This window comes from Anabrus simplex, chromosome 3, assembly GCF_040414725.1.
Source record: "Anabrus simplex isolate iqAnaSimp1 chromosome 3, ASM4041472v1, whole genome shotgun sequence".
Taxonomy (NCBI): domain Eukaryota; kingdom Metazoa; phylum Arthropoda; class Insecta; order Orthoptera; family Tettigoniidae; genus Anabrus; species Anabrus simplex.
In genome coordinates, this window is record NC_090267.1 from 136,226,174 (window position 1) to 136,251,502 (window position 25,329).

Consider the following 25,329-nt stretch of genomic DNA (forward strand, 5'->3'; position numbering starts at 1 on the left):
ATTTAGAAATTTACCTTACACAAAAAAATAATTCTGAATCAAGTTTAAATAAGAAAAGTGCAGAAGATAACCCACTGTATAGACTAGCATATGATCATTTAAGGAACAAAAAGAAGAAAAGAAGAAAAACTTGAAGATCCTAAATTTATATAGTATTCTCATTCAGTTCAACCAAAATTGTATGTATTGATCATTTTTATAATATTTCATCAGTTCTCTTTACTCTTTGATATGGTGTATTTGGACACAATACTCCTTCAAATTTTAAAACAAAAGATTGTGTCATATTGTGTTATTCTTTGATCTAACCACTGATGAAGGGAATGGTTGAGACTTCCCGAAACATGTATGGTTTAATTAATAGTTTTTCTTCATTTAATGAGTGTATTGATCAAGGCGGATTCAAATAAACGATTTTAAATAGTTATATTATACATTCAGACTAGTCAATACAGACGAAACACAATATTAACCTATCATGCTTAAGTTTATTAACAGTAATTCCATTCTTCTCGATCTTACAACACACACATCGATCTCCTTCATATCGATAGTACAGTATAATAAGTCAACAAATTTTAAAGTCATGCTCTAAAATACACCCAAATTATTCTTTACTTACTTTGTCTGTCCCAATGTTATTTGACAGCATCCCCAATCACTTCCAAAATGAATTTGCAGTTTCCTGAACTCATCATGCTGACGTCCGTCAAGTCGCTGAAAACAAAAAACAAAACATACAAGTAATAAGCAATGTTAGGCTGTATTCTATAACTTTAAAATGTCTGAAGAATTTGTTTTTATGTTATCCTCTTCAAATCATTACTTTTCCAATATTTCAGCCACAATCTTTTATTGACTTTCAACTGAAATGACATATCACACAAAGAAGTTTTCACAAAAATGTTTTTAATACCCTCTATGTCCAAGAATACCCTATGGGCGTAAGTACAAAAATAGACAGTGGCCCCTACTTGTATTAACAGGCGAGTAAAAAGGGGCCCCAATGGCTCTGAATTTGGAAGTTTGGGTTGACATCTATGGGGGTCCTAGCTGAACCTGGTATTTTTTCCACTTTCTTGTGCCAGGTCCCCACTTTCTTCTTTCCTACCTGATCTCCCTTTGTCAAATCTTGTTCTCTTCTGACCCCAAAGGAATTAGCATACCTGCCAACTTTACAAAACCAAAAATCAGGAGAATTTGATAATGAAAATCAGGAGATACAATTAGTCAAAACTGCGTAGTCTTGCGCAATACAGGAGTACTATGGTATATGTTATAACACATTGTCTCAAAACCCATCTGTTACTATACGAGGCAACAAAGCTAAACATTACACATTTCTATTCCCTCACCGGCACAGGAAGTATGTGAGATGACCGATCTCTGATAAGCCTTCTGAATATAGTATGAACTCATGCTCCACATGCTCTGATAATTCCGGCATCACATGTCAAAATCCGAGGCAATATCCCTGCCAAAAGGTCATGTGTAAGCATTTTTGGATGTTGATATTAGGAATACAAAATTTTCACACTCATTTTTGGTGACGCTTGTTGTTTAAAAGGGCTTAACATCTAAGGTCATCGCTCTGCCGCCCCCCCACCCCCACTCATTTTTGGCCATGTCCCATATTAAATAAAACATTATACTTGGAGCCGACCTTTTGCTATCTTATCAGGCTACAATTGTTATGAATGCTAACCAAATTCACTTCAAGACAGCTAATTTTTCTGAGATTGCTTCATTCAAACTCCTACGGGATAGATGATCAATGTACTTTCCACAGCGAAAATAACACCTTGTTGCCGAGGGAACAAGATGATCAAGAGGTCATAGAAGAGATTCATACAGCCATGGACAACATTCTAGAAGAAGTGGACCAGTTGATTTAATTACAGCAAAGCTCAGCAAGCATCAGAAAATTATGGAGCATGAAATATTTCTCATTTGACAATTTCACATGTTCTTACTACCATATTCTCTCAGAAGAGAAATCGAGATTGCTTACTGGCTTCATATATGACCAACAAACCTATGTTTTCTGAAGATTGCCTTTTTGTTTTTGTAATGCCAGCGCGGCATTCATTAGACCCCTTAACCATTGTCCCACGGAAGAGGTTGAAAGCTTTAACATGGGATACATTGATGATCAACTGTTAGCAACAGAAATTCTGGAAGAACACATGGTTAAACTGGAGAAATGACTGCTTGACCTTTCAAGAGCAGGTTTCCACATTAACCTGATTAAATCCCACTTCTGTGTGGCCGCATATTTCATGCAAAGATTGGCTTGATCAGTCATCAACGACACCTCCACAGCACCATCAGACTTTAAGAAGAATTGCAGGAGAAAAACGTATTATCAGAAACGAGTAGCGGCTGGCGACACATCAGATTGATGTATAAAGTTGGGAAACCATGGAAAACCATCCTTAGAGCTCGCTCAGTATTAGATTTAAAAACTTTTTTTTTTTTACAATCTGCTTTATGTCATACTGATACAGACAGGTCTTATAGCAACGATGGGATAGGAAAGGGCTAGGAGTGAGAAGGAAGCAACTGTGGTATTATTTAAGGTACATCCCCAGGATATTCACCTGGTGTGAAAAAGGGAAACCACAGAAAACCACCCTGGCGGCTGCCGGCAGCTACATCATTCAAACCGCGCGGCCACTTGCTTGGTATTAAAAAATTCAGGCATCAAGTAATCATTCTCAGGAGCCAAAACAATTGGGTATATTTGTCTATTCTTGAGAATGATAATCAATATGGTGAAATGCAAGAGAACAGCATTAGTATTAATTAGAACAGCATTAGTATTAATTATCTTGTGGAAAACAGTACTTCACCAGTCTGACACGTCCAGTAGTTCGTCACGAGACCCAGTCATGTGACATTTGCATTGTCAGAGAAAGTTCTAAAAATCTCTTCAAAAGAAAACAAAAAGAACAAGAAGATTTTATTTTCCAGGCTAGGCCTAATGATCTAGAAAATGGACTTTAAAGAAATTTATCAAGGTTATAAATTGCTGTTCACTGAATAAAATGTATTTTTCATTTTTTTGTTTGTTTTTTAATTTATAAAAATGCTATGTGTTCGGGACGTCGACCTAGAAAGATCTTTTGCCCCTACTTGCACCATATGTGAGGAACCTGCGTGTATTTTGTACATGGCAGAAGTGTAAAGTGTAGAATGTGAGGAAAGGACGACACAAACACCCAGTCCCCAGGCCAGGGATAATAATCATTTACAATTCAAAACCCCCGACCCGGCCGGGAATCGAACCTGGGGCCGCCGGGTGACAGCGGACGCATTGCACCCTACACCGCGGGGCCGGACTATTTTTCATTTAATATGCCTTTATAAATTATGTATGTTTTTTCTTTTAATATGTACTCTTTGCAGTACACAGTATTATTTAAGGATTTTTTAAATGCTTTCATTTAATTAGGCCTAACTGTTTGTTTTATTTTTTTCATCATTGAACATCCAGTACAGTAATTCAAAACATTCCTATAATCCCGGTCCTACGTATCGGACTAGAGAATCCCTATTGTATTTATCTTTCACAATTTGGACAACAGAAATATGTGATGCCCAGTGCAAAAGGACAAAATACCCACAAATGTACAAGGACATGTAACACGTATTGACATGCGAAAAATTACTTCCACCATTGCCTTAATTTCCGCTGCCTGACCCATGCAATGCAAGCTCATAATACGTCCGTGCCTCATAGTTAAGAAATATTCCCAAATGTATTATTGGGTAAAAATATACACCATTTACCCCAAGGTTTATAACATTATAAGGAAGTAGAAATTATGCTAATCTTACTTGGGATTGGTATTAGGGGAGAGATTTGTTCATTGCGATATCCAGGAACACAACAGCCCACCCCCAGACGTACATTTACTTTTATAACCGAATAAAGAGCAGCACACAGAATTCTCCTTTACTGAAGTAGCTACTTGCATTGCTATGGGCCAATATAAAATGGGATGTGACATCATTCTAGTCAATAACAATATTTAGATTCCATTACCAACTCTGGCAGAATAAAAGCACAAATAAATAGAACATGTAAAGGACACAATCCCCAAACAGAATGCTAGATGCTCATGCTCCCCAGACTCCCTGTGCTTGTTCACAGTCCAATGGTTTTGTCACTAACCAGAACTAACCAATCCAGACCAATGGTTTTGTAACTAGCCCGAATGACAAGTCACATGGCAAGAAATAAAGTTGTAATTCACATTTTCTTATTGCTTATCTTAAGTCTTAACTAGACAGGTTCACAGCCTTGTCAACCACGTCCACCGCTAGAAGGCCTTCGGGCTGAGGACTGAACAGACAACAATACATACATTTATTTAAATTTGCAACACATATTTCCACACAAATATACTATACGGTAACAATTCATTGAATATATTCCATAAGAAGCATTACGTCCCTTGAATTTGCATTACTGGACACATGAAAATAAACTTACCTAACCTAAAATATGAGGTCTCATTATCTCAATAGGAGTTGATGGGGTAAGTTTAGAGAACAGGCATACAATATACTTAAAAATAAATGTCTGCCTTTCAAGAGCCACAATTATCCAAAGAATGTTCCCAATCACTATGGATTACATTCTCAAGTATAACTCACACCATTCGTTTACACCGCCTCAAGCGATCAGCTGACGGACTAGGAGCGCTTTTTACAGTACTGTCTGTACATCACGAAGGCAGTTCTTCCACAGACGACTTAAATTACGAACACACCTAACCTCAACATTGCAACTAACTATCATTATTGGAGATATGAACACGGTTGGGCACCCTATTTGCAATCTGAATATTATCGCATTTTCGCAAAAAATGTAAATAAATAACAACCAGTCACCCAAATAACATCATCCACAAGAATCGTCGAAGAACGAGGTAACATATTTTTGTGGCTTGAAAAGAAAAATATTAAGATAATCAGCACCAAAATAGAAGTGCCTAATAAAGGATTAGAAAATTTGTACTCTTTATTTTTTTAAGACACACATACATTGAATCTCAAGGTATTAAATTATGGAGAAGGAATTACCTTGTTTTCCGATATCGCTTTCAGAATGAAAGCCTTTTCACAGTTCGACAAAATACCTTCCTTCATCTCACTTTCCAAACGTGTTTCGTACAACTAATATTCCACGTAGGTTACTGATATCACCCAGTCATTTCTAATTCACACTTAAGAAGTCAATCTTTAATTTTCAAAAAACCCACGGCAGAAGCACGAGTCACCACATCAACCACTAGCACTGTTTTCTTTACCGGCAAGTGTTAGTGTAGAACGCAGGTGCACCAACATACATACAAAGTTACCAAAAATTCTTACAAACATCAGAAGTCGGTGTTCAGAACGTTGTAGAGGTGTGACAGTCCACACTGCTCCAGTTACACGACTGGAACAGTGACATGTTGCCGGTCCACTGATGGAGCTGAGGAGCATGGCATAACCAAGGTACTGTCAACGAGCTAGAATAACATAGAGAGGCGGAAGCGCTGCCTGGGTGAACCTAATAGAACGAACGTCCGCCATGTTTCCTGTTGTCACACAAGCAAGGGGGCATGGCCTTTAAATGACGAAAAGTGTAGAAAATGCGCATTTTAGAATCGCTGGGGGGGAATTAAAATCCGTTGCCGAAAGCTTGAAGCATGAAAGCGAATACCGCCACTTCATCATATTGCGGCACGAGGCCAACATCAAGATCAGTTGATTGTAGGGTAGTTCGAAATCATCGCACAGTGACATACGAATAGGCCTCGAAATCGGAACAAGAACGTTACCCTGCTTGGCTGTTGTGGTTAAGCGTAAATTAGAATAAAAACGATGAACATAAATATTTATGACAGGAAACCTTAAAATCATAGGGACCTATAATAGGTTACAACCTCATTCTGTTAATATTTTATTGCATCCTCATGAGTACTGTGTTCCTTTCTTAATCTGTTTACCCTCCCGGGTTGGTTTTTCTCACAGACTCAGCGACGGATCCCACCTCTACCACTTCAAGGACAGTGTTCTGGAGCGTGAGACATTGGGTCGGGGGTTACAACTGTGAGGGAGGGCTGCACCTGCTATGCTGAACAGGGGCCTTGTGGGGGGAGAAGGAAGCGGCCGTGGCCTTAAGTTAGGTACCATCCCGGCATTTGCCTGGAGGAGAAGTGGGAAACCACGGAAAATCACCTCGTGGATGGCTGAGGTGGGAGTCGAACCCACTTCCCGTGCAAGGGGAATTAACCAATTATGGTTTAAATTCCCGAACCTGTCGGGACTCCTGTGACCAAAGGCCAGCACGCTAACCATTTAGCCATGGAGCCGGACACGGTTGCGATGATGAAAGAAGAATGGAAAGAAGCCAACTACCAACTGCGACACACCATCAGTCCATTACCCGCCTTGCAGTACACGGCTTTCACCACAAAATGTGTGCCACCAAGAGATTTCACCATCCAGTTGAGGACTATGTCTGTCAGTTTTGCAACGATATGTAGTCTATACCATGCTAGTGAATGCAGGGAAAACATCGGTTGACGCCTCGTTTGCTGTCACCATGTACACCTGCGCCATTCTAGACATTGCTCCAGCCATCTCCGAAGATTATATCTACACCGCCATCCGCTCCGCTGGCTTCCGCATACATGACGCCTACCGGCTATTGCACCAGCTCATTGCCATCTCCATTCATTCTTCTCTATATGCCAACGTTGGGCGACCAGCAGCGTCTCATCGACGCCGGAATATTCGTGCATAACCGCTTCTACCCCGTGGAATCTACTCCTCCTTCCATACTTGCCCAACTCTTCGCCGACCCTACCACCCTTCCCGTCGTCCACATGCCGTCAACTTTAACCTCGCAACAACCCACATCGACTTCCTCTTCCCTTTCCCCTACAACAACTATCTCCACCACGACTTCTGCCACGACGCATTTGTCCTCCTCTCACATCCCGGTTGCATTTGTCACGACTAGACACCCATCGCCCATTATGACCTCCTGCCTTCCACTTTCTACATTTTCTACAACGGTAAACCCCCTCCCTCCTCATAACAACACCTTGGCATCCTCCGACTCAACGCCGCCATCGCCTCAATCATCGCTTCAAGATAACGTCGCAGCAGCACCACCGTCATCAACGTCCACGCAGCAATCCACATCTCATCATGGTCTCCCCAGCTGTGTGATCCGTGGACTCGACCCTTCCATCTTTTCCGACTCTTACTCACTTCTCTTGTAACCTTCTTATCGGTGTTTCATCTCCTTGCTCTTCAACTCCCTCATCGCCCCTTGCTTAAAACTTCTCTTCCTTCAGTTCTGTCATGTCTCTCTTAAGTCATATATTAAAACCGTCCACATGCACCTCTCTATTCCACAATATTCTACTTCCCATCTATCTAACTTTTCCTCTTCGAACACATACGCTATCATTTCTCACTTCGTTTACCCACCTTCCTTTTCCACACATCTCCTTGACCCTTCCGCATCTCTTGGCCAGAGCGAGGACGTAACACTCTAGGTGGCCCGCCCAACCCCTTCAGGGTGGGAAATGAAAACGAAAAAAAACCAGGGAAAGACAAATATCACTAAACTGTGTACTGAATAACTTAGAATATGTAGTGACATAATTCATTTTAATGGCTATTTGCTGCAATAAATAATATTCATTCATTCAAAAGTGTACTGGTAAAAGATATTTCAGTAACTGGATATCTCCTGTAGTCGTTACATTCTGTAACCGTTATAAGCGCGTACTTGTTAAAAATACTCGTTCTTGTTACGTTATTTACCAGCCACCACTAGTTCGGGCCGCGCCATGTTAGATCTTTAACCTAACTTTTGTCTGCCACTCTGCCGGGTACGGAAGTTTTACCCCTAAACATGTTATTCGATGTTATTTCTCCAGAAACGATGAATCTCTTCAGGGCTTTGTTGCTCTTGCGCTCGTTGCCTTGAGATTGTGATTGTCACAGGTAAATCTTATTTAACGTACAGTATGTTGTCCACCATAATTATGTGACTTGAGATGAATGACGTTTGTGGTGTAAACAATGCGGTAAAATGTGACTTCAGACTGATTTTCATCTGTGGATGATAGCACTTGTAGCATTTTAGCCAGTTCCTTACTTGAGTCGGCATTGGTATCTTCTTCAATCAATCAATCAATCAATCAATCAATCAATACTGATCTGCATTTAGGGCAGTCGCCCAGGTGGCAGATTCCCTATCTGTTGCTTTCCTAGCCTTTTCAGACATGATTTCAAAGAAATTGAAAATTTATTGAACATCTCCCTTGGTAAGTTATTCCAATCCCTAACTCCCCTTCCTATAAATGAATATTTGCCCCAGTTTGACCTCTTGAATTCCAACTTTATCTTCATATTGTGATCTTTCCTACTTTTAAAAACGCCATTCAAACTTATTCGTCTACTAATGTCATTCCACGCCATCTCTCCGCTGACAGCTCGGAACATACCACTTAGTCGAGCAGCTCGTCTTCTTTCTCCCAATTCTTCCCAGCCCAAACTTTGCAACATTTTTGTAACGCTACTCTTTTGTCGGAAATCACCCAGAACAAATTGAGCTGCTTTTCTTTGGATTTTTTCCAGTTCTTGAATCACGTAATCCTGGTGAGGGTCCCATACACTGGAACCATACTCTAGTTGGGGTCTTACCAGAGACTTATATGCACTCTCCTTTACATCCTTACTACAACCCCTAAACACCCTCATAACCATGTGCAGAGATCGGTACCCTTTATTTACAATCCCATTTATGTGATTACCCCAGTGAAGATCTTTCCTTATATTAACACCTAGATACTTACTTACTTCTTCTAAACAAATGCAATGAATTTGCTGACAATTAGCCTTAATTTCAGGAACTTTAAATTGTGCTAAATTTACAAGCTTTGTATAGTTACCACTAGTGGCTTTAGATGAATATATATTAAAAGCTACTTGAAAATAAGACAAAGTCTCTCAAAGTGCATTGGCACTGCCAGTGGCTCCAAGTAGCCTACGCTGTGGCCTCCACGGTATGCTCTAGCCATACAACTTGGTACGTGTGCTGTTTACCAACTGATGAGCCCAATTTAACACACTGGGGCAAAACGCTGATAACCAGGAATGAGTTAGCTGGAAAATTTATAATGTGCAGTAATGGACCAACTATATTGGTATTATTGAAACTGTTTATCAAAAACTACATCCTTAAAAGATGAAATCAATCCATTGGAATTGGTGAGGAAATAGAACAGCTCATTGACTCCTACCCATACTTAACATTGAAAGCAATATTCCATTTACTGCTATTTCTAGAGTTTTGGTATAGTAGTTCTGAGTCATCAGTCCATAGACTGGTTTGATGCAGATCTCTATGCTACACCCCCTGTGGGTCGGGGACACAGATGAAGAATGCACCCACGATATGTCCTGCTTGTCGTAAGGGGCGACCAAGGGATAAGGGATTTGGAACCTTGAGATTACTTTTAATTAGTACCATTACATGAGGAACACCATAGGTTGACTTTACTTGCAATGGTACCATTATGTGAGAAACTCCATGGGTCTACATTGCCTGTGATTAGTACCACTATGCGAGCATCACCATGAGTATACTGATTAGTACCTCTATGTGAGGAAAACCATGGGTCTGTGTTGCTTGTGAGGAATACCATGGGTCTGTATTACCTATGAGTGGTGTCATTGTGTGTGACATACCATAGGTCTACATTACTTGTGATTAGTACCATTATAGGAGAATCACCATGGTTCTGCTGTAGCAGTGATTAGTACTATTTTGAGGGGCCAGTGATCTGGATTTTGGAACCCCCTTTGGGCAACAAGCAACATCTCAGAAAGTATGACATTGTGAATTGGATCCACTGACTGTTTGGATTCACGGTCATTTGTTCGTCATCATTCGTTTTAGATTCTAGTCAGTGGATTCATTTTGGAGTTCTAATTATCATTTCATTTTGTTGCACTTCGTGCCGTTAGGGGCCGATGACCTAGCTGTCAGGCCCCTTTAAACAACAATAATCATCATCTTCATCATTATCTCCATGCCAACCTATCCTGTGCTAACCTTTTCATATCTACATAACTACTACATCCTACTTCTGCTCTGCTCTGCTTGTCATATTCATTCGTTCGTTCTGTGCTAGTTATTGTCCATGTTTCACGTTTTTACATTGCCCTGCTCCAATGAAAACATCTTTCTGTCAATTTTGGAAGTGAGAAATTTTTTTCCTGAAGAAAGTCCTTTCTTGCTTGTACTACCATTGGTCTACCATTCTTACTGCGTACACTTTCTTCAAAAACCATCCGAACAAATCCTGGATGTCTTAAGATGTGTTCTATCATTCTGTCTCTTCTTCTCGTCAAATTTAGCCAAATCTATTTTCTCTCACCAATTTGATTCAGTATCTCTTCATTCGTGATTCAATCTACCCATCTCACCTTTGCATTCTTCTGTAACACCACACCACAATTCAAAAGCTTCTGTTCTCTTTCCCATTACCGGGTGGGTTGGCTGTGCGGTTGGGGGCGCGCAGTTGTGACCTTGCATCTGGGAGATAGTGGGTTCGAGCCACTGTCGGCAGCCCTGAAGATGGTTTTCGTGGTTTCCCATTTTCACACTAGCCAAATGCTGGGGCTGTACCTTAATTAAGGCCATGGCCACTTCCTCAACCAATTCCTTGGCCTTTCCTATCCTATCGTCGCCATAAGACTTATCTGTGTCAGTGCGACGTAAAGCCAAATCTAAAAGATTGTCTTTCTTTCTCTGCTAGTTATTGTCCAAGTTTCACTTTCTTACATTGCTCTGCTCCAATGAAAACATCTTTCTATCAATTTTGGAAGTGAGCAATTTCTATGGACCAATGACCTTCGATGTTAGGCCCCTTAAAACAACAAGCAACGCAACAAGAGCAATTTCTTTACTGAAGAAAGTCCTTCCTTGCTTGTTCTAGTTTGTATTTTATGTCCTCCTTTCTTCTGCCATTGTTAGCTATTTTACTACCCAAGTAACAATATTCATTTTCTTTCTTTAAGATCACATGTAAAGTCAAGATTGCTTCACGTATTCCTATATTTCTTCCAAAGCCAAAACGATCTTCTCCTAACTCTGTTTCAACTTGTCTTTCCATTCTTCTGTAAATAATAAGTATTAACATTTTTCAGGCATGAGAAATTAAATGAATTGTGCGGGTGTTTTCACACTTGTCAACACCGGCTTTCTTGGGAATAGGTATAACAACATTCTGCCGAAAATCGGATGGCACTTCTCCTGTCTCATACATCTTGCACACTAAATGGAATAACCTTGCCATCCTGGTTTCTCCTAAGGCAGTCAGTAATTCTGAGGGTAAGTAATCAATTCCAGTGTTTAGTACCTGTTTAGGTCTCTCACAGCTCTGTTGAATTCTGACCTCAAAATTGGGCCTCCCATTTCATCAGCATCAAGAGCCTCTTGTTTCAGAACCATATCATCTACTTCTTTACCTTGGTACAAGTGTTGGATATGTTCCTGTCACTTTTTTGCCTTGTCTTCTTTCCCTAGAAGTGGTTTTCCATCTGAGCTGTTAATATTCATACACCTAGTTTTCCTTTCTCCAAGGGTTTCCTTGATTTTCCTGTATGCAGCATCTACCTTTCCTAGGGCCATACAACTTTCAAAATTCATGCACTTCTCTTCCAGCCATTTTCTTTCTTAGCTGTCGTGCACTTTCTATCCCCTTCATTCTTTAATCACCTGTACCGTGTTCGATAGCTGCAGTCGCTGAAGTGCGGCCAGATTTGGGTGATAGTGGGTTCAAACCTCACTGTCGGCAGCCCTGAAGATGGTTTTCCATGGTTTCCCATTTTCAAACCAGGCAAATGCTGGGACTGTACCTTAATTAAGGCCATGGCTGCTTCCTTCCTATTCCTAGGCCTTTCCTATCCCATCGTCGCCATAAAACCTATCTGTCTTGGTGCGACGTAAAACAAATAGAAAAAAAGAAGAAATAATCACCTGTATTTTTTCTGCCCTCTTCATTTTATGCATTCTTGTACTTTTGTCATTTGTCAGTCAGGTCTAGTATCTCCTGAGTTATCCATTGATTCTTAGTTGATCTTTCTTTCTAACTGTTCTTTAGCAGTCCTGCTGACCTCTTTCTTCACGACTGGCCATTCTTCCTCTATTGTGTCCACGAACCTGCTACGCAGGCGTAGCAGGGGGAGAGGTGATACTCCCATGTGGCGCGTCCCAGGTGGCGGATAGGGGGGTCCTAACCGGCTTGCCGGCGGACTTGAGGGAAATAAAATACCTCTCGCAGACCAAACACACTACCCCCTGCGGGTGGGGGATGCACATGTAGAACACACCCGCGGTATCCCCTGCCTGGCGTAAGAGGCGACTAAAAGGGGCGACCAAGGGTGATTGAATTAGAACCATAAAACTACTTTTGATTAGTACCATCACGTGCGGAACACCATGGGTCGCTTTTAGTTGCGAGTAGTACCACTCTGTTAGGTACTGTATAGTTTTGTGATTCGTAGCACTCAAGCGGGGTTCAGTGTGGTTTTCCAGTACCAGTGAGTTGTACCTATGTGAGCAACACCACAGGTCTGAGTTGTACCACTATATGAGCGACACCGTGGGTCTGCGTTGCCAGTGATTAGTACCCACTATGTGAGGAACACCACGGGAATGCCGGTGCCCGTGCTTAGTACACCTAGGTGAGGAACCTCATCGGTTTGCGTTGGCTATGAGTGGCGCCATTGTGTGAGAAACACCATAGGTCTGCGTTACCTTTACGACGTACAATACTTGTGAGTAGTACCTTAATGTTTGGAACACCGTGAGTTTACGCTAACTTTGATTAGTACCGCAGTTTGAGAAATATCATGGTTCTACTTTACTCGCGACATGTACCATACTGATAAGGGGCTTTAGACCTGGTTTTAGGACCCCTTTAGACATCAAGCATAATCGATTCAGGACTGTGCTTTATAAGTGGTCCCTTAGTCAGTAATACTATTATTTATGACCGGTTTTTTAATCTGATCCACTGGTTGTTTTTGTTTGTTTTTTTCTTCTTTTTTTTTGGGTTCATGTCCATCCATTCATTTTTCATGACATTTTTATTTATTTTGGTCAGTGGATTTCTTGAACTTTTTGTTGTCATTTCATTTCGTACCATTAGGGGCTGATGACCTCGATGTTAGGCCCCTTTAAACTACAAGCATCATCATCAACCTCTATTGTGTTTCCGTCAGCTTTTTCATTTAGTCCTTGTGCAACATAGTCCTTGAAACAATCTCTCATACTTTTCTTTCAACTTCCCCAAATACTATCTCCTTGCATTCCTTCCTTTCTTGAACTTCACATGCATTTCATGACCAACAAGTTGTGGTCAGGGTCCACGTCTGCTCCTGAGAAAGTCTTGCAATCGAACAGCTGGTTTCTGAATCTGTACGGGATGATGACCTAGATATTAGGCTCCTTTAAACATCATTTGAATCTGTGCCTAATCATAATGAAGTCTGTTTGATACCTTCCAGTGTCTCCAGGTCCTGTCTACGTATACTGCTGTCATTTGTGGTGTTTGAACCAAGTATTAGCGAGGACTAAATTATGATCGGTGCTTTCTTTCCTTTGTCCCAATCCAAATTCTCCTACTGTATTTTCTCTTCCTTGGCATAACGCTGCATTCCAGTCTCCCATCACAATTAGATTCTTGTCATCTTTCACATATTGTATTAAATATTTTATCCTTTCATATATTCTTTCAGTTTCATCATCATTTACTGAACTAGTAGGCATATAGACCTATACTATTTAGGTGTGCATTGGTTTGGTGTCTATCTTGACAACAATAATCCTTTCACTTTGCTAGTCGTAGTAGCTTACCTGCTGCTGTATTTTCTTTTTTTATTATTAAACCAACTCCTGCATTTCCCCTGTTTGATTTTGTGTTGATAATTCTATGGCCGCCTTACCAAAAATCCTGCTCTTCCTGCCAATGTACTTCACCAACTACATCTGACATTAGTCAGTCCTCTCCCTTTTCAGGTTCTCTAATCTACCACAACCATTCAAACTTCTAACATTCTACGCTCTGACTTTCAGGTTGTCAGTATCCATCTTCCTGATTATTACCCCTTCTTGTGTAGTCCCCACCCAGAGATCAATATGGGAGACTATTTTACCTTCGGAATATTTTATCCGGGAGGAAGCCATCATCAGTACATCATTCATACAGTGAGAGCTGCATTTCCCCAGGAGTTTGTTACGGCTGTGGTTTCCCCGTTGCTTTCAGCCGTGTAGCAGTATCAGCACAGCTAAACCATGTTAAGTATTATTACAAGGCCATATCCGTCAATCATCTAGACTGCCTCTGTTGCAACTTCCGAAAGGCTGCTACTCCTCTTTCGATGAACTATTTGTTAGTCTGGTCTCTAGAATGGTGCCCATCTGATATGGTTGCACCTGCGGCTCTGCTATCTGCTTCACTGGGACACACAAGCCTCCCCAACACGCAAGGTCAAATGTTCGCAGGAGAGGTTTGGCATAGTTTTGGAGACGGATATCCAGTGTTCAAAAATAAGGCAGTCCATGGTTTGATTCCATTTGCTGTCTGTTGCCTTGGTGAGTGTGGATTGTCTTCAATAGCTGTAATAAAGTCAAGTGTTGCAATATGAAAGAGCAAGATTTCATAACTAACTAAGGATAAACACACTTTTCACTAGGATAGTGACATTTGAATGGAAATAATACCATGGGTTTGTAATAAGAAAGAACTGTTTTTGTTAAAAAGAATTAGTATTCTTATAAACAAATATTCTACACATTTATCCCCTGTGGGGGGGGACGCAGATGAAGAATACACCCACGGTTTCCCCTGTCTGTCGTAAGATGCGACTAAAAGGGACGGCCAAGGGATGATTGCATTATAACCATGAGGCTACTTGTGATCAGTACCATCACACGGGGTACACAGTGGGTCACCTTTAGTTGCGAGTAGTACCACTTTGTGATTAGTAGCGGCAGAGATGGGTTCACTGTGGGTTTACTATACCTGTGATTAGTACATCTATATGGGGAACACCACATGGGTTTGCGTTGCCTGTGAGTGGTGCCATTATACCTGTGCGACGTACAATACGTGTGAGTAGTACCATAATGTTTGGAACACCGTGAGTCTATGCTACTTTTGATTAGCACCGCAACATCAGAAATACCATGGTTCTATTTTACTAGCGATAAGTACCATTATGAGTGTCCGTTGACCTGGATTTTTTAACCCCTTTAGACAACAAACATCATCGATTCAGGATTGTGCTTTAGAAGCAGTCTCTTGGTCAGTAATACTATTGTTTTAAGATAATATCTGGAAATTTGGGGCATTACAGGTCGGATCCACTGATTGTTTTAAATTCATATTCATCCGTTCCTACTTCATCATCACGTTTTGAATTCTGATTTTGGACTTTTAAATTGTCATTGTATTTCATGTCATTTTGTACCATTAGGGGCCAATGACCTAGATATTAGGCTCCTTTAAACAACAAGCGTCATCATCATCATCATCTTATATATTTAGTCACTCAGTTTCAATGATCAATGATTTGTATTTGAGACTGTCATCCAGGTGGCAGATTCCATATCAATCGTTTACCTAGTCTTTTCTTAAGAGCCTGGCTGAGAGGCTCAGGCGGTCTTCTGACCTCAACATGGGAAGTTTGATCCTGGTTCAGTCCGGTGGTATTTGAAGGTGCTCAAATACATCAGTCTTGTGGCTTTAGATTTACTGGCATGTAGAAAAATTCTCCTGTAGGACTAAATTCTGGCTCATCGGCGACTCCAGAAACTGTCAAGAGTAGTCAGTAGGACGTAACAGCATTATTATTATTATTATTATTATTATTATTATTATTATTATTATTATTCATTCAACTTCGCTAATCGGCCAACTAGGGACCACAATAAGCCTCACTTTACATTCTGGCATTTGTTCATCTTTCGCTTGATCCACATCGTCTTCATTAGCTCACTGTGTTTAGCACAACGTTCTTCTGTCCATTTAGCACCAGTTGCCCGTTTTTCGTCCCGGAAAGTCCCAAATGTCTTGATGGCTGCTCTGAAAAGATTTCGGTCTTGTGCATCTTCTGCTTGTAGGCCCAGTTCTTTAAGATCTTTCTTGACATTAACGTACCATGGCATTGCCGTTTTTGGTTTTGCGTCAAATATACTGAAAATATGTTTCGTCCATCGAGAGTCGATCATCCGTCGTATATGACCGTAGAAGCGAACTCTGCCTTTACGCATTGTGTCCGTGATCTTCTCTATCTTAGAGTATACTTCTTGCCTGGATTTTCTAATGTAGATGCCATTTTTGTAGTTTGGACCAAGTATGGTGTGTAGGATCTTTCTTTCCTCTCTAAATCTGCAAGCAAACATTTCTCGGATAGGATAAGGCATTCAGATGCATACAGTGATACTGGTTTGATGACAGTGTTGTAGTGACAAATTTTTGTGTTCAGGGAAAAGCACTTTTTGTTGTAAATGTTGCGGGTGGTTTGGAAAGTGACTTCCATTTTCTTGATTCTTGCTGCTATGGCCTCTTTGTCAAGTCCATTGTGCTGAATCCATTCCCCAAGGTATTTAAATTTACTAACACGGTTTATCGTTCCATATTTGGTGTTTAGTTGTGCCGTATCATCTTTGATATTTGACATTACTTCTGTCTTTTGAAAGGAAATTTGTAAACCTGTTTGTTCTGCTACTTCCTTCAACACATTGATCTGTTCTGTTGCACTTTTGAAATTTTCTGCCATAAGGGCTATATCATCAGCGAACGCTAAGCAATCTATTTCCACTCCATTTTTCTTTGTCCCAATCCTTACGGGTTTGTAAAGGTTTCTTTCTTTTAACGTCTTTCGCCACTCCTGTATTACCTTCTTAAGTACGCAGTTGAACAAAAGAGGTGACAGCCCATCTCCCTGTCGAACGCCTGTCTTGATCTCAAAGGGTTCAGAGAGACATCCTTGGAATTTTACTTTGGATTTGGTATTAGTTAGTGTTGCCCTTATTATCGCCAGCAGTTTCTCGACTCCCATTTCTGCAAGGATGTTAAGCAACACATCACGGTCGATGGAGTCGTATGCTTTCCTGAAGTCTACAAATGTAGATACATAGGTTCGACCTCTCAGCATATGGTATCTTATTATGGTTTTTAGGTTAAGTATTTGTTCTGCACTTGATCGTCCTTTCCGAAAACCTGCTTGGTAATCCCCGAGTTTGTGCTCAATTTGCTGTTCTAGTCTTTCAAGGATGGATAGTGACAGGATCTTGTAGGCTACTGGCAGAAGAGAAATTCCACGGTAATTGTTCAAATCTCTTATATTTCCTTTCTTGTGTAAAGGATGGATCAAGGCTAGCTGCCAGTCCTCTGGTAGTTGTTCTTTTTCCCATATATCTACAATGGTTTGGTGTAGGATGTCAATTGCTTCTTCCGGGGCATGTTTCCACAGTTCCGCAATCATGGAGTCTTCACCAGGAGCCTTGTTATTTTTCAGTCTCGTTATGTGGCGTTTGATTTCATCGCGATTTGGTGGAGAAGATGGCAGGTTTTGGCTCACTGGTTTGTTTCTTTTGATGGGGTTGGCTGGTTTTTCACAGTTTAGAAGGTCGTTAAAATACTTAGCTAAGATTTTGCAGTTTTCTTCATTTGATGTTGCAAGAGTTCTATCTTTCCTTAGAAAGCAAAGGGAAGGTGCCTTGTATCTTTGTACCTTCTTTTTAAAATTTCTGAAGTATTCACGGGTCTCACCTGTATGAAAGTCTTGCTCAATCTTGTCCAGTAGTTCCTTTTCATACTTGCGTTTCTCACTGCGTATTATTTTTGCTGTTTGTGATTGTTGTGTTTTGTACATCTTCCAATCTTCTTCTTTTTTTCAAGGTGTAATACTTTTTCCAGGCATTCAGACGATCCCATAAGGTCTTCTCGCAGTTATCGTTCCACCACGTGTGCTTCTTTGTCTTCTTGATTTCCGCCATTCCTTTTGCAGCTTGTATCATCTGCTTTCTTGTGCTGTTGAAGTCTTTTTCCACTGGTTGGGAAAGTTCTTTGAATTCATTCCCTCTTTCTGTGAGCTTTTTTGTGTCAAAGCGAATTATGGTAGGTTCGTTCTTATTTTTGTTGAGAGGGATTGGCCGAAACTTGATTACTGATACATAGTGATCGGAGTTTATGTTTATTCCCTCTTTTACGGTAACGTTCATGATTTCCGGACTGTATCTTCGAGATATAGCAACATGGTTTATTTGGAATTCTCCTATTGTTTTGTTTGGGCATCTCCATGTCATCTGTTTTCTTGGTAAGTGACGAAAGTGTGTTGACATCAGTTGGAGGTTGTGGTTATCACATAGTTCAACGAGGCGTTCTCCATTCTTGTTGGTTCTTTGGTGTGCTGGGTAGAGCCCAACAACTTTCCTGTGTTTCCGTTCACGTCCTACCTGTGCATTAAAATCACCCAATAGGATCTTGACGTGGTGCTTTGGGATTTTCGCTAATCTGGCATCCAGGATGTTTCAGAATCTATCTGTGCCTTCCAGGTCATTTTTGTTTTGTTCATTAGTTGGAGCATGTGCATTGACTAGTGTATATGTTTTATTTGCACAACGCAGGGATAGTAGGCATAACCTATCATTAACAGCTTCAAAATTTGAGACTGACCTAAGAATTCTGGTGTTGACAGCAAAAGCTGTACCGAAGATAGGGGTGTTTTTCATTACTCTCTTATGGGATCTGCTCTTGAAGAACCAATACCCTTCAGACTCAAACGTATCTTCGTCAGTGAAGCGAGTTTCTTGCAAAGCCATTACTGCGATTTTATTTTCGTGGAGGGCATTGGTCAGCTGTTTCATCTTACCAGTTTGTATTAAACTGTTTATGTTGAATGTTGCCAAAAAAAGTCTTTGCTATGGGTTTCAGCTTTCTTGACTGTTCAGGATTTCCAAGACGCTCCGACTCGTCTTTAGCATGATGTTGCATCCCCCTCAGAATCCAAACGGGATGCATGCGTCGCTTGTCGGCGACGGTGGATTTCTTTGAAAAGTTGCCACCTGGGGTATTAACTTCATGTCTTTGTTTTACCATCATGCTTGAGAAGCTTTAGCTTAGCTTGGAGCAAATTGCTCATTCTACATACAACCAAGGTTGTTAGCCCCGGAGGGCCTCAAGATGTTCTCCGGTTGCGTGCAGGCATTTCCTCCTTACCCGAATAGTTATGGTTTTCCCGCCAATACTCGGGTGGCTGATTGCGGTGGTTTACCACCGGGCGATGGGTTCGCCACATCCCTACGCCATATTATTATTATTATTATTATTATTATTATTATTATTATTATTATTATTATTATTATTACTTAAATGTTTTCAAAGAGAAATTTATCAATCATTTCCCATGATAAATTATCCCAGTACCGAGCTCGATAGCTGCAGTCGCTTAAGTGCGGCCAGTATCCAATAATCGGGAGATAGTGGGTTCGAACCCCACTGTCGGCAGCCCTGAAGATGGTTTTCCGTGATTTCCCATTTTCACACCAGGCAAATGCTGGGGCTGTACCTTAATGAAGGCCACGGCTGGTTCCTTACCATTCGTAGGCCTTTCCTGTCCCAGTGTCGCCATAAGACCTATCTGTGTCGTGCGACGTGAAGTAACTAGCAAAAAAAATAAATTATGAAATAGGTATACAATGAAACCTGTCTGAAAGACCACCCCTATTAAGTGACTACTGGTCTTAAAGACCAATTGTTAAATTTTAAATCCCATAAGGATAATGTATTTTGTACCTCTATTTAAATACCATCCCCCCACCCTGGCCATCGACCTGGTATTTTCTTTGTCCTTTTCTTTCGAAGGACTACTAATCAGTGAAATTTGGAGTATTATGACATGCACGAGAAAGACATGACTGGAGAGTCCTTGCCAAGTTCTCTGTCACTGTTTTGTTGCAAAAGTTAGGGTCTACTTTCTGTACCTGCATGAGTAATCAACCGAGGAGGGCATATCTAATGAACTTAGGAATTGCCACTCCCAATTAGGAAGGAAGCCACTGATCTTTGTTTGCTAGAATTTTTAAAAAATTCTTCAGTATAGTTTTAAAAGCAGGGGCAAGAGGGTGAGTGTTTTAACAATTCATTTGTTGTGACATGCTATTATGTCTAAGAATGCAAGAAGTGTGTTTTCTTTTGAAAATTGTGTAGAAATGATCCGCGATAGTGAAAGTGGGTTATCAGATAGGAAGATAGCTGAAAAATTTTAATATACCAGAACTTTGATCAAATCCATTTCTAAATAAAAAACACATTTAAAATGAGTGGGCAATTTGGAAAATGAAATTGTTAAAAAGAAGTTAATGAAAATGAAACAAAGTAAAAGTCCATTTCTTCGCAGAACAGTTGGTGGTCACTTAATACAGGTTTCGTTGTAATTATAATCGTACAAAAATTCCCCCATAAATTAAATGAGTTGAAAATCTAGATACTTTAAAAAAAACTATGACTGTTCCAATGATGCCAAAAAGTTTGGACTAAATTTATCATTGTTTTGTTCATGAACTCATACTGTTGTTCATTACCAGATGACTCACTATTTATATTTGCATAGAAGTCTGCAAAGAGAAATTAACCTAATTTTTAGCCAAATACTATTAGGCAATGTTTCATTTTACCAGTTTATAAACAGATACAGTGAATCAGCCATCCAGTAATCATGAAAGTACAGATTTCTGAAAGAGAAATGGAAACAATGCAGGCCAGGGAAGAGAACTGCAACCTACCTAGATCTTTAATGACTGACAACAAAGAATTGACTGTGGTCAGTGTCCCTATTGGGATTTGTTCATACTTCTAGGCTAGTTGTCCTTTGAATAGATAAGAGCTTGTACACCTTGAGTGAGGTACAGAGAATTCCATATACCCAGTGGCAGCCGGTCAGTACGTGCTACCGGGCTCCAGCACGTAGCTTGGAACTGTAAGCAATATTATTTATGTACAGTACAATTATCCTGGTGCCTTTTCGTTGTTTTGAGTACGATATGAATTTGTGTTTTGTGAAAATCAGGACGAGATCTGTCGAACACCTAGCGCCGTTCTCCCGGGGAATAAGGCTCGTGCTCATGTGAAGTGAGCCCTTGCCTGTAGCCTGAAGGAAGCAATACGCAGGCGCAGCCAAGCTTGCAACACTCCCCCTAGCCGGCAGAGTATACCGTAAACCGGGATCAACTTTCACTCATCCCGTTTATAGTTACTTCCTCTCCCGCAAGGGGGTAGAAGTACTCGATGTCTCCTGCTACCCTTATGTTCACGGCCGAGTTGATGTGTCGCTCTAAATAGCTCCTTGGAGCGCAGCGAGGGATCCAGTCGGCCGTGCTTATGTTGAACGTGGTAAGCGAATCTGCCACTAGAGAGTAGCATCATCTGGGCTCGAAAGTAAAGCGTAAGTGGAGGCAATCTATCTCACACATGCTTATTAAAATATCTATCTTCCTTTTGTGTCAAAAATAAGAAATTCGTAGGTGAGTCAAAGAATCTTTGACTGACCCTAAATGTTACCCCGCATTACAATGTAATTTACTCTGGTGAAATGAAATAGCGTATGGCTTTTAGTGCCGGAAGTATCCGAGGACATGTTCGACTCGCCAGATGCAGATCTTTTGATTTGACTCCCGTAGGCGACCTGCGAGTAGTGATGAGGATGAAATGATGATGAAAACAACACGTACACCCAATGATGGTTAAAATTCCAGACCCTGCCGGGAATCAAACCCGGGATCCCTGTGACCAAAGGCCAGCGCGCTAACCATTTAGCCATGGAGCCGGACATTTACTCTGGTAATAGGGGAGGTCTCAATGAATCAGTTGGCAGCTCTTTCAGTTGCTTTGTGCGGTTTTGGTTCCTGATATATGAATACAGCTTTTTCCATTTTCCTTTGTGGTCATTACCCTCTTGAAGTATGCCATTCATATAATTCTCTTTTGCTTCCTTTTTCACTCTATTCAGTTCCGTCATTAGCTGTTTTCTCGCGGTTATTACTGGTGCGTGTTTTTTCTGTCATTGTGTTAGTGCTAAAGTTTATACGAAGATTTATCAAATTATTTATTCACTGCAGTGTATATAAAGTGAAATTAAATTAGTGTTCTTAGTGGGGATCTATATTCCCACGATTCTATTTGCACTGATGTCAGTTGTGCCATTAGGTTAGTAAAAACAATATTTCTCCAATGAATTATTTATCTCGTAGACAGTTGTCGAAGAATTCATCTGCTTTCAAATTAATGTTGTTTTTGTTTGTTCTGAGTTATAAATTGTGAGAAAAGTTGTATTATTATTATTATTATTATTATTATTATTATTATTACCAAGTTTGAAGTATGCGTTGTTCATCATGGCAATATGCATATTTAAAACAGCGTATTTAGCTTGTTTTTTGTAGCACGTAGGACGATTTTTTCACGAGCCGCCACTGCATATACCCTAGAATGTCGTCAAGTTGATTGACAAATCGGAGGAAAATTTCCTTGTAGTGGTCTGTGTTCATTGTATTTGAGAAGATGAATGGACCTACTATTTGGTTTGCCAAGACTGCATGCCAAACTTCTACCTTCTGTGGGTGTAGGGGACTTTCTTGAATACTGTGTGGGTTATGTGTTGTCCAAATGCAGTTACTTTGAGAATTGCCTTCACCAGTCAGATGGAACCAGATCTCATCTGTGGACCATGTTATGTTCAGAATTCCAGGTAGCTGTGCAGTAAAATCCAAGAACCACTGCAGTAACGGACTCGTTTTTCCTTATCTGGCTCCTGCAACTCGTGAATGGCAGTCATCTTGCATGGTTGCAGTTTTTTTTTACCTTGGTTGCTCTTCGACATATGGAGTATGCTGCCTCCTGAGACAAACGACCTAACGATTCCTAGGAGACTGAAGCAAATGAGTCTGAACATCATCTGTTATGTCTGCCAAACCAGATGTGTGATGCTTGCCAGACTCCCTCAGCGAAGACCTAGTTGTTCCAACTTTCTCGCTATAGTCAGTATCATGTCTTTTTTTGGAGGGTCACGCACACCGTACTCTCTCCTGAATGCCCTTTGCAAGGCTATGGTGCACTTCGTAATCCAATAATTTTTCAGTAAAAATGTGTGCTGAGGCAATGTGTTCTGCATATTGAACGAATGTACAGTAATATAACTGCAGTATAACAGTCTATTACATATAACAAGCAAGCCAGCAACAAGCAAAATTGAGGAAACAATTGACGCCTAACAAAGAATAACTTGCATATTTTTGGCATATGTTGGTAGTGAATCTCCCAGGGTTTCTTCACATTTAGAAAGCAATTGCGTCTTTCTTTCTGCTATCGGGCAGAAATGGGGTCAATTTGAAAACCACCCAGTTTATATACACTGATCAGTCAGAACATTATGACCCTACCTAATAGCCGGTATGTCCACCTATGGCACGGATAAAAGCGGCGACGTGTCTTGACATGGAAGCAGTGAGGCCTTGGTAGATCGCTGGAGGGAGTTGGCACCATATACACACACAAGTCACCTAATTCCCATAAATTCCAGGGAGGGGGTGAGGAGCTCTGACACCACGTTCAATCCCATCCCAGATGTGTTAAATCGGGTTAAGATCTGGCAAGTTAGGGGCCAGCACATCAATTGCAACTCGCCACTGTATTCTTCAAACCACTCCATCACACTCCTGGCCTTTATCTTGTTGAAAAATGCCACTGCCATTGGGAAACATGATTGTCATGAAGGGGTGTACGTGATCTGCAACCAGTGTACGATATTCTCGGTCATGGTGCCTTGCACGAGCTCCGCTGGAACCACGGATGCCCACATGAATGTTCCCCAGAGCATAATTGAGCCACCGCTAGTTTGTCTCCGTCCCACAGTGCAGGTGTCAAGGAGCTGTTCCCCTGGAAGACGACAGATTCGCACCCTCCTATCAACATGATGAAGAAGGTATCGGGGCTCTTCAGACTATGCAACGCTCTGCCATTGCACCAACATCTAGTGACGATGGTCATGTGCCCATTTCAGTTGTAGTTGCCAATGTGGTATTAACATTGGTACATGCATGAATCGTCAGCTGCAGAGGTTCATCCTTAGGAGTGTTCGGTGCACTGTGTGTTCGGACACACTTGTACTCTGCCCAGCATTAAAGTCTGAGGTTAGTTCTGCCACAGTTCGCCGCTTATCCTATTTTATCATTCTGCCTAGTCTACGACATCCGACATCTGTAATGAGGGGTGACCGCCCAACCCCTTGACGTTTGGATGTGGTTTCACCTTGGTTTCGCCACTTGGTGAAGACACTCACCACAGCACTCCTCGAACACCCGACAAGTCGTGTAGTTTTCAAAATGATAATGCCGAGCCTCTGGGCCATCATAATCTGCCCTCGGTCAAACTCAGATAGCTGGAAAATTTATAATGTCCAATAACGGACCATTTATATTGGTATTACAAACTCAGATAGATCGCGCGCCTTCCCCATTCCTCGTCAGGGCGAGTTTATATCAATAGTAGGTAGGTGGTCATAATGTTCTGGCTGATCAGTGTAAATAACTCTGTACACGCATGCCTAGGACTTCAGTTTTGAGTACTTGTCTCTCCACTAGGTACTGAGGAATATTTTGTAATACACTGAGTGGCCAAAAGTCACGGGAAGGGGTGACTCATTAGAAAATGTGCCCTGTATGACCCCTGAGCATTGCAGCTCGCTGCGGCATAGCGGAGCAGTCTGTCACAGACACCAGTGTTGTGAAGATGGCAACATGCCGCGAGTTAACCAACATTGAAAGTGGGATGATCATCGGTGCACGGCACATGGGTCATAGCATTGCGGAGATTACATGCAAATTCAGGTGGATCTTCAATATCACAGTGAGAATGTAACCATCCATGTAAAACGCCACACGGGAAGACCACAGGTGTTTAACAAATGAACATCACATCACCTCCGCAGAACCACACTGGGTGCTCAGCAGGCTACTGTCAGTCAGATCACTGCCCAGTTAAATGTTGGGAGTCACAAACCCATTTCTACCAGGACTGTAAGGAGGCAGCTGCACCGCATGGACTCCACCAGCCGACAACCAACTCGTGTCCCTTTCCTGGCACTTCATCACAGAAATCGACGACGTGCATGGGCCCGTGAACATCGCCAATGGACCATGGAACAGTGGCGGCGTGTGGTATGGTCCGATGAATCCCC

At 41.2% G+C, this 25,329-nt stretch overlaps 2 protein-coding genes across 2 annotated transcripts in view; one reads left to right on the forward strand and one right to left on the reverse strand.

Moving 5' to 3' along the window:
* The window catches only part of Rrp45 (exosome complex component Rrp45), a 127,522-nt gene extending 122,212 nt beyond the window's left edge, over positions 1-5,310 (reverse strand). Inside the window, exons 1-2 of the mRNA XM_067144212.2 lie at positions 5,092-5,310; positions 623-717 (exon numbers count right to left, since the gene is read on the reverse strand). Of these exons, the coding sequence (XP_067000313.2) occupies positions 623-717; positions 5,092-5,157 (161 nt within the window). The 5' untranslated portion in view covers positions 5,158-5,310. The remainder of the gene's footprint in view (positions 1-622; positions 718-5,091) is intronic.
* A 2,554-nt stretch (positions 5,311-7,864) lies between these two features.
* The window catches only part of MED24 (mediator complex subunit 24), a 359,234-nt gene continuing 341,769 nt past the window's right edge, over positions 7,865-25,329 (forward strand). The window contains exon 1 of the mRNA XM_067142734.2: positions 7,865-8,019. The gene's annotated coding sequence lies outside the window, so the exon portion shown is untranslated. The remainder of the gene's footprint in view (positions 8,020-25,329) is intronic.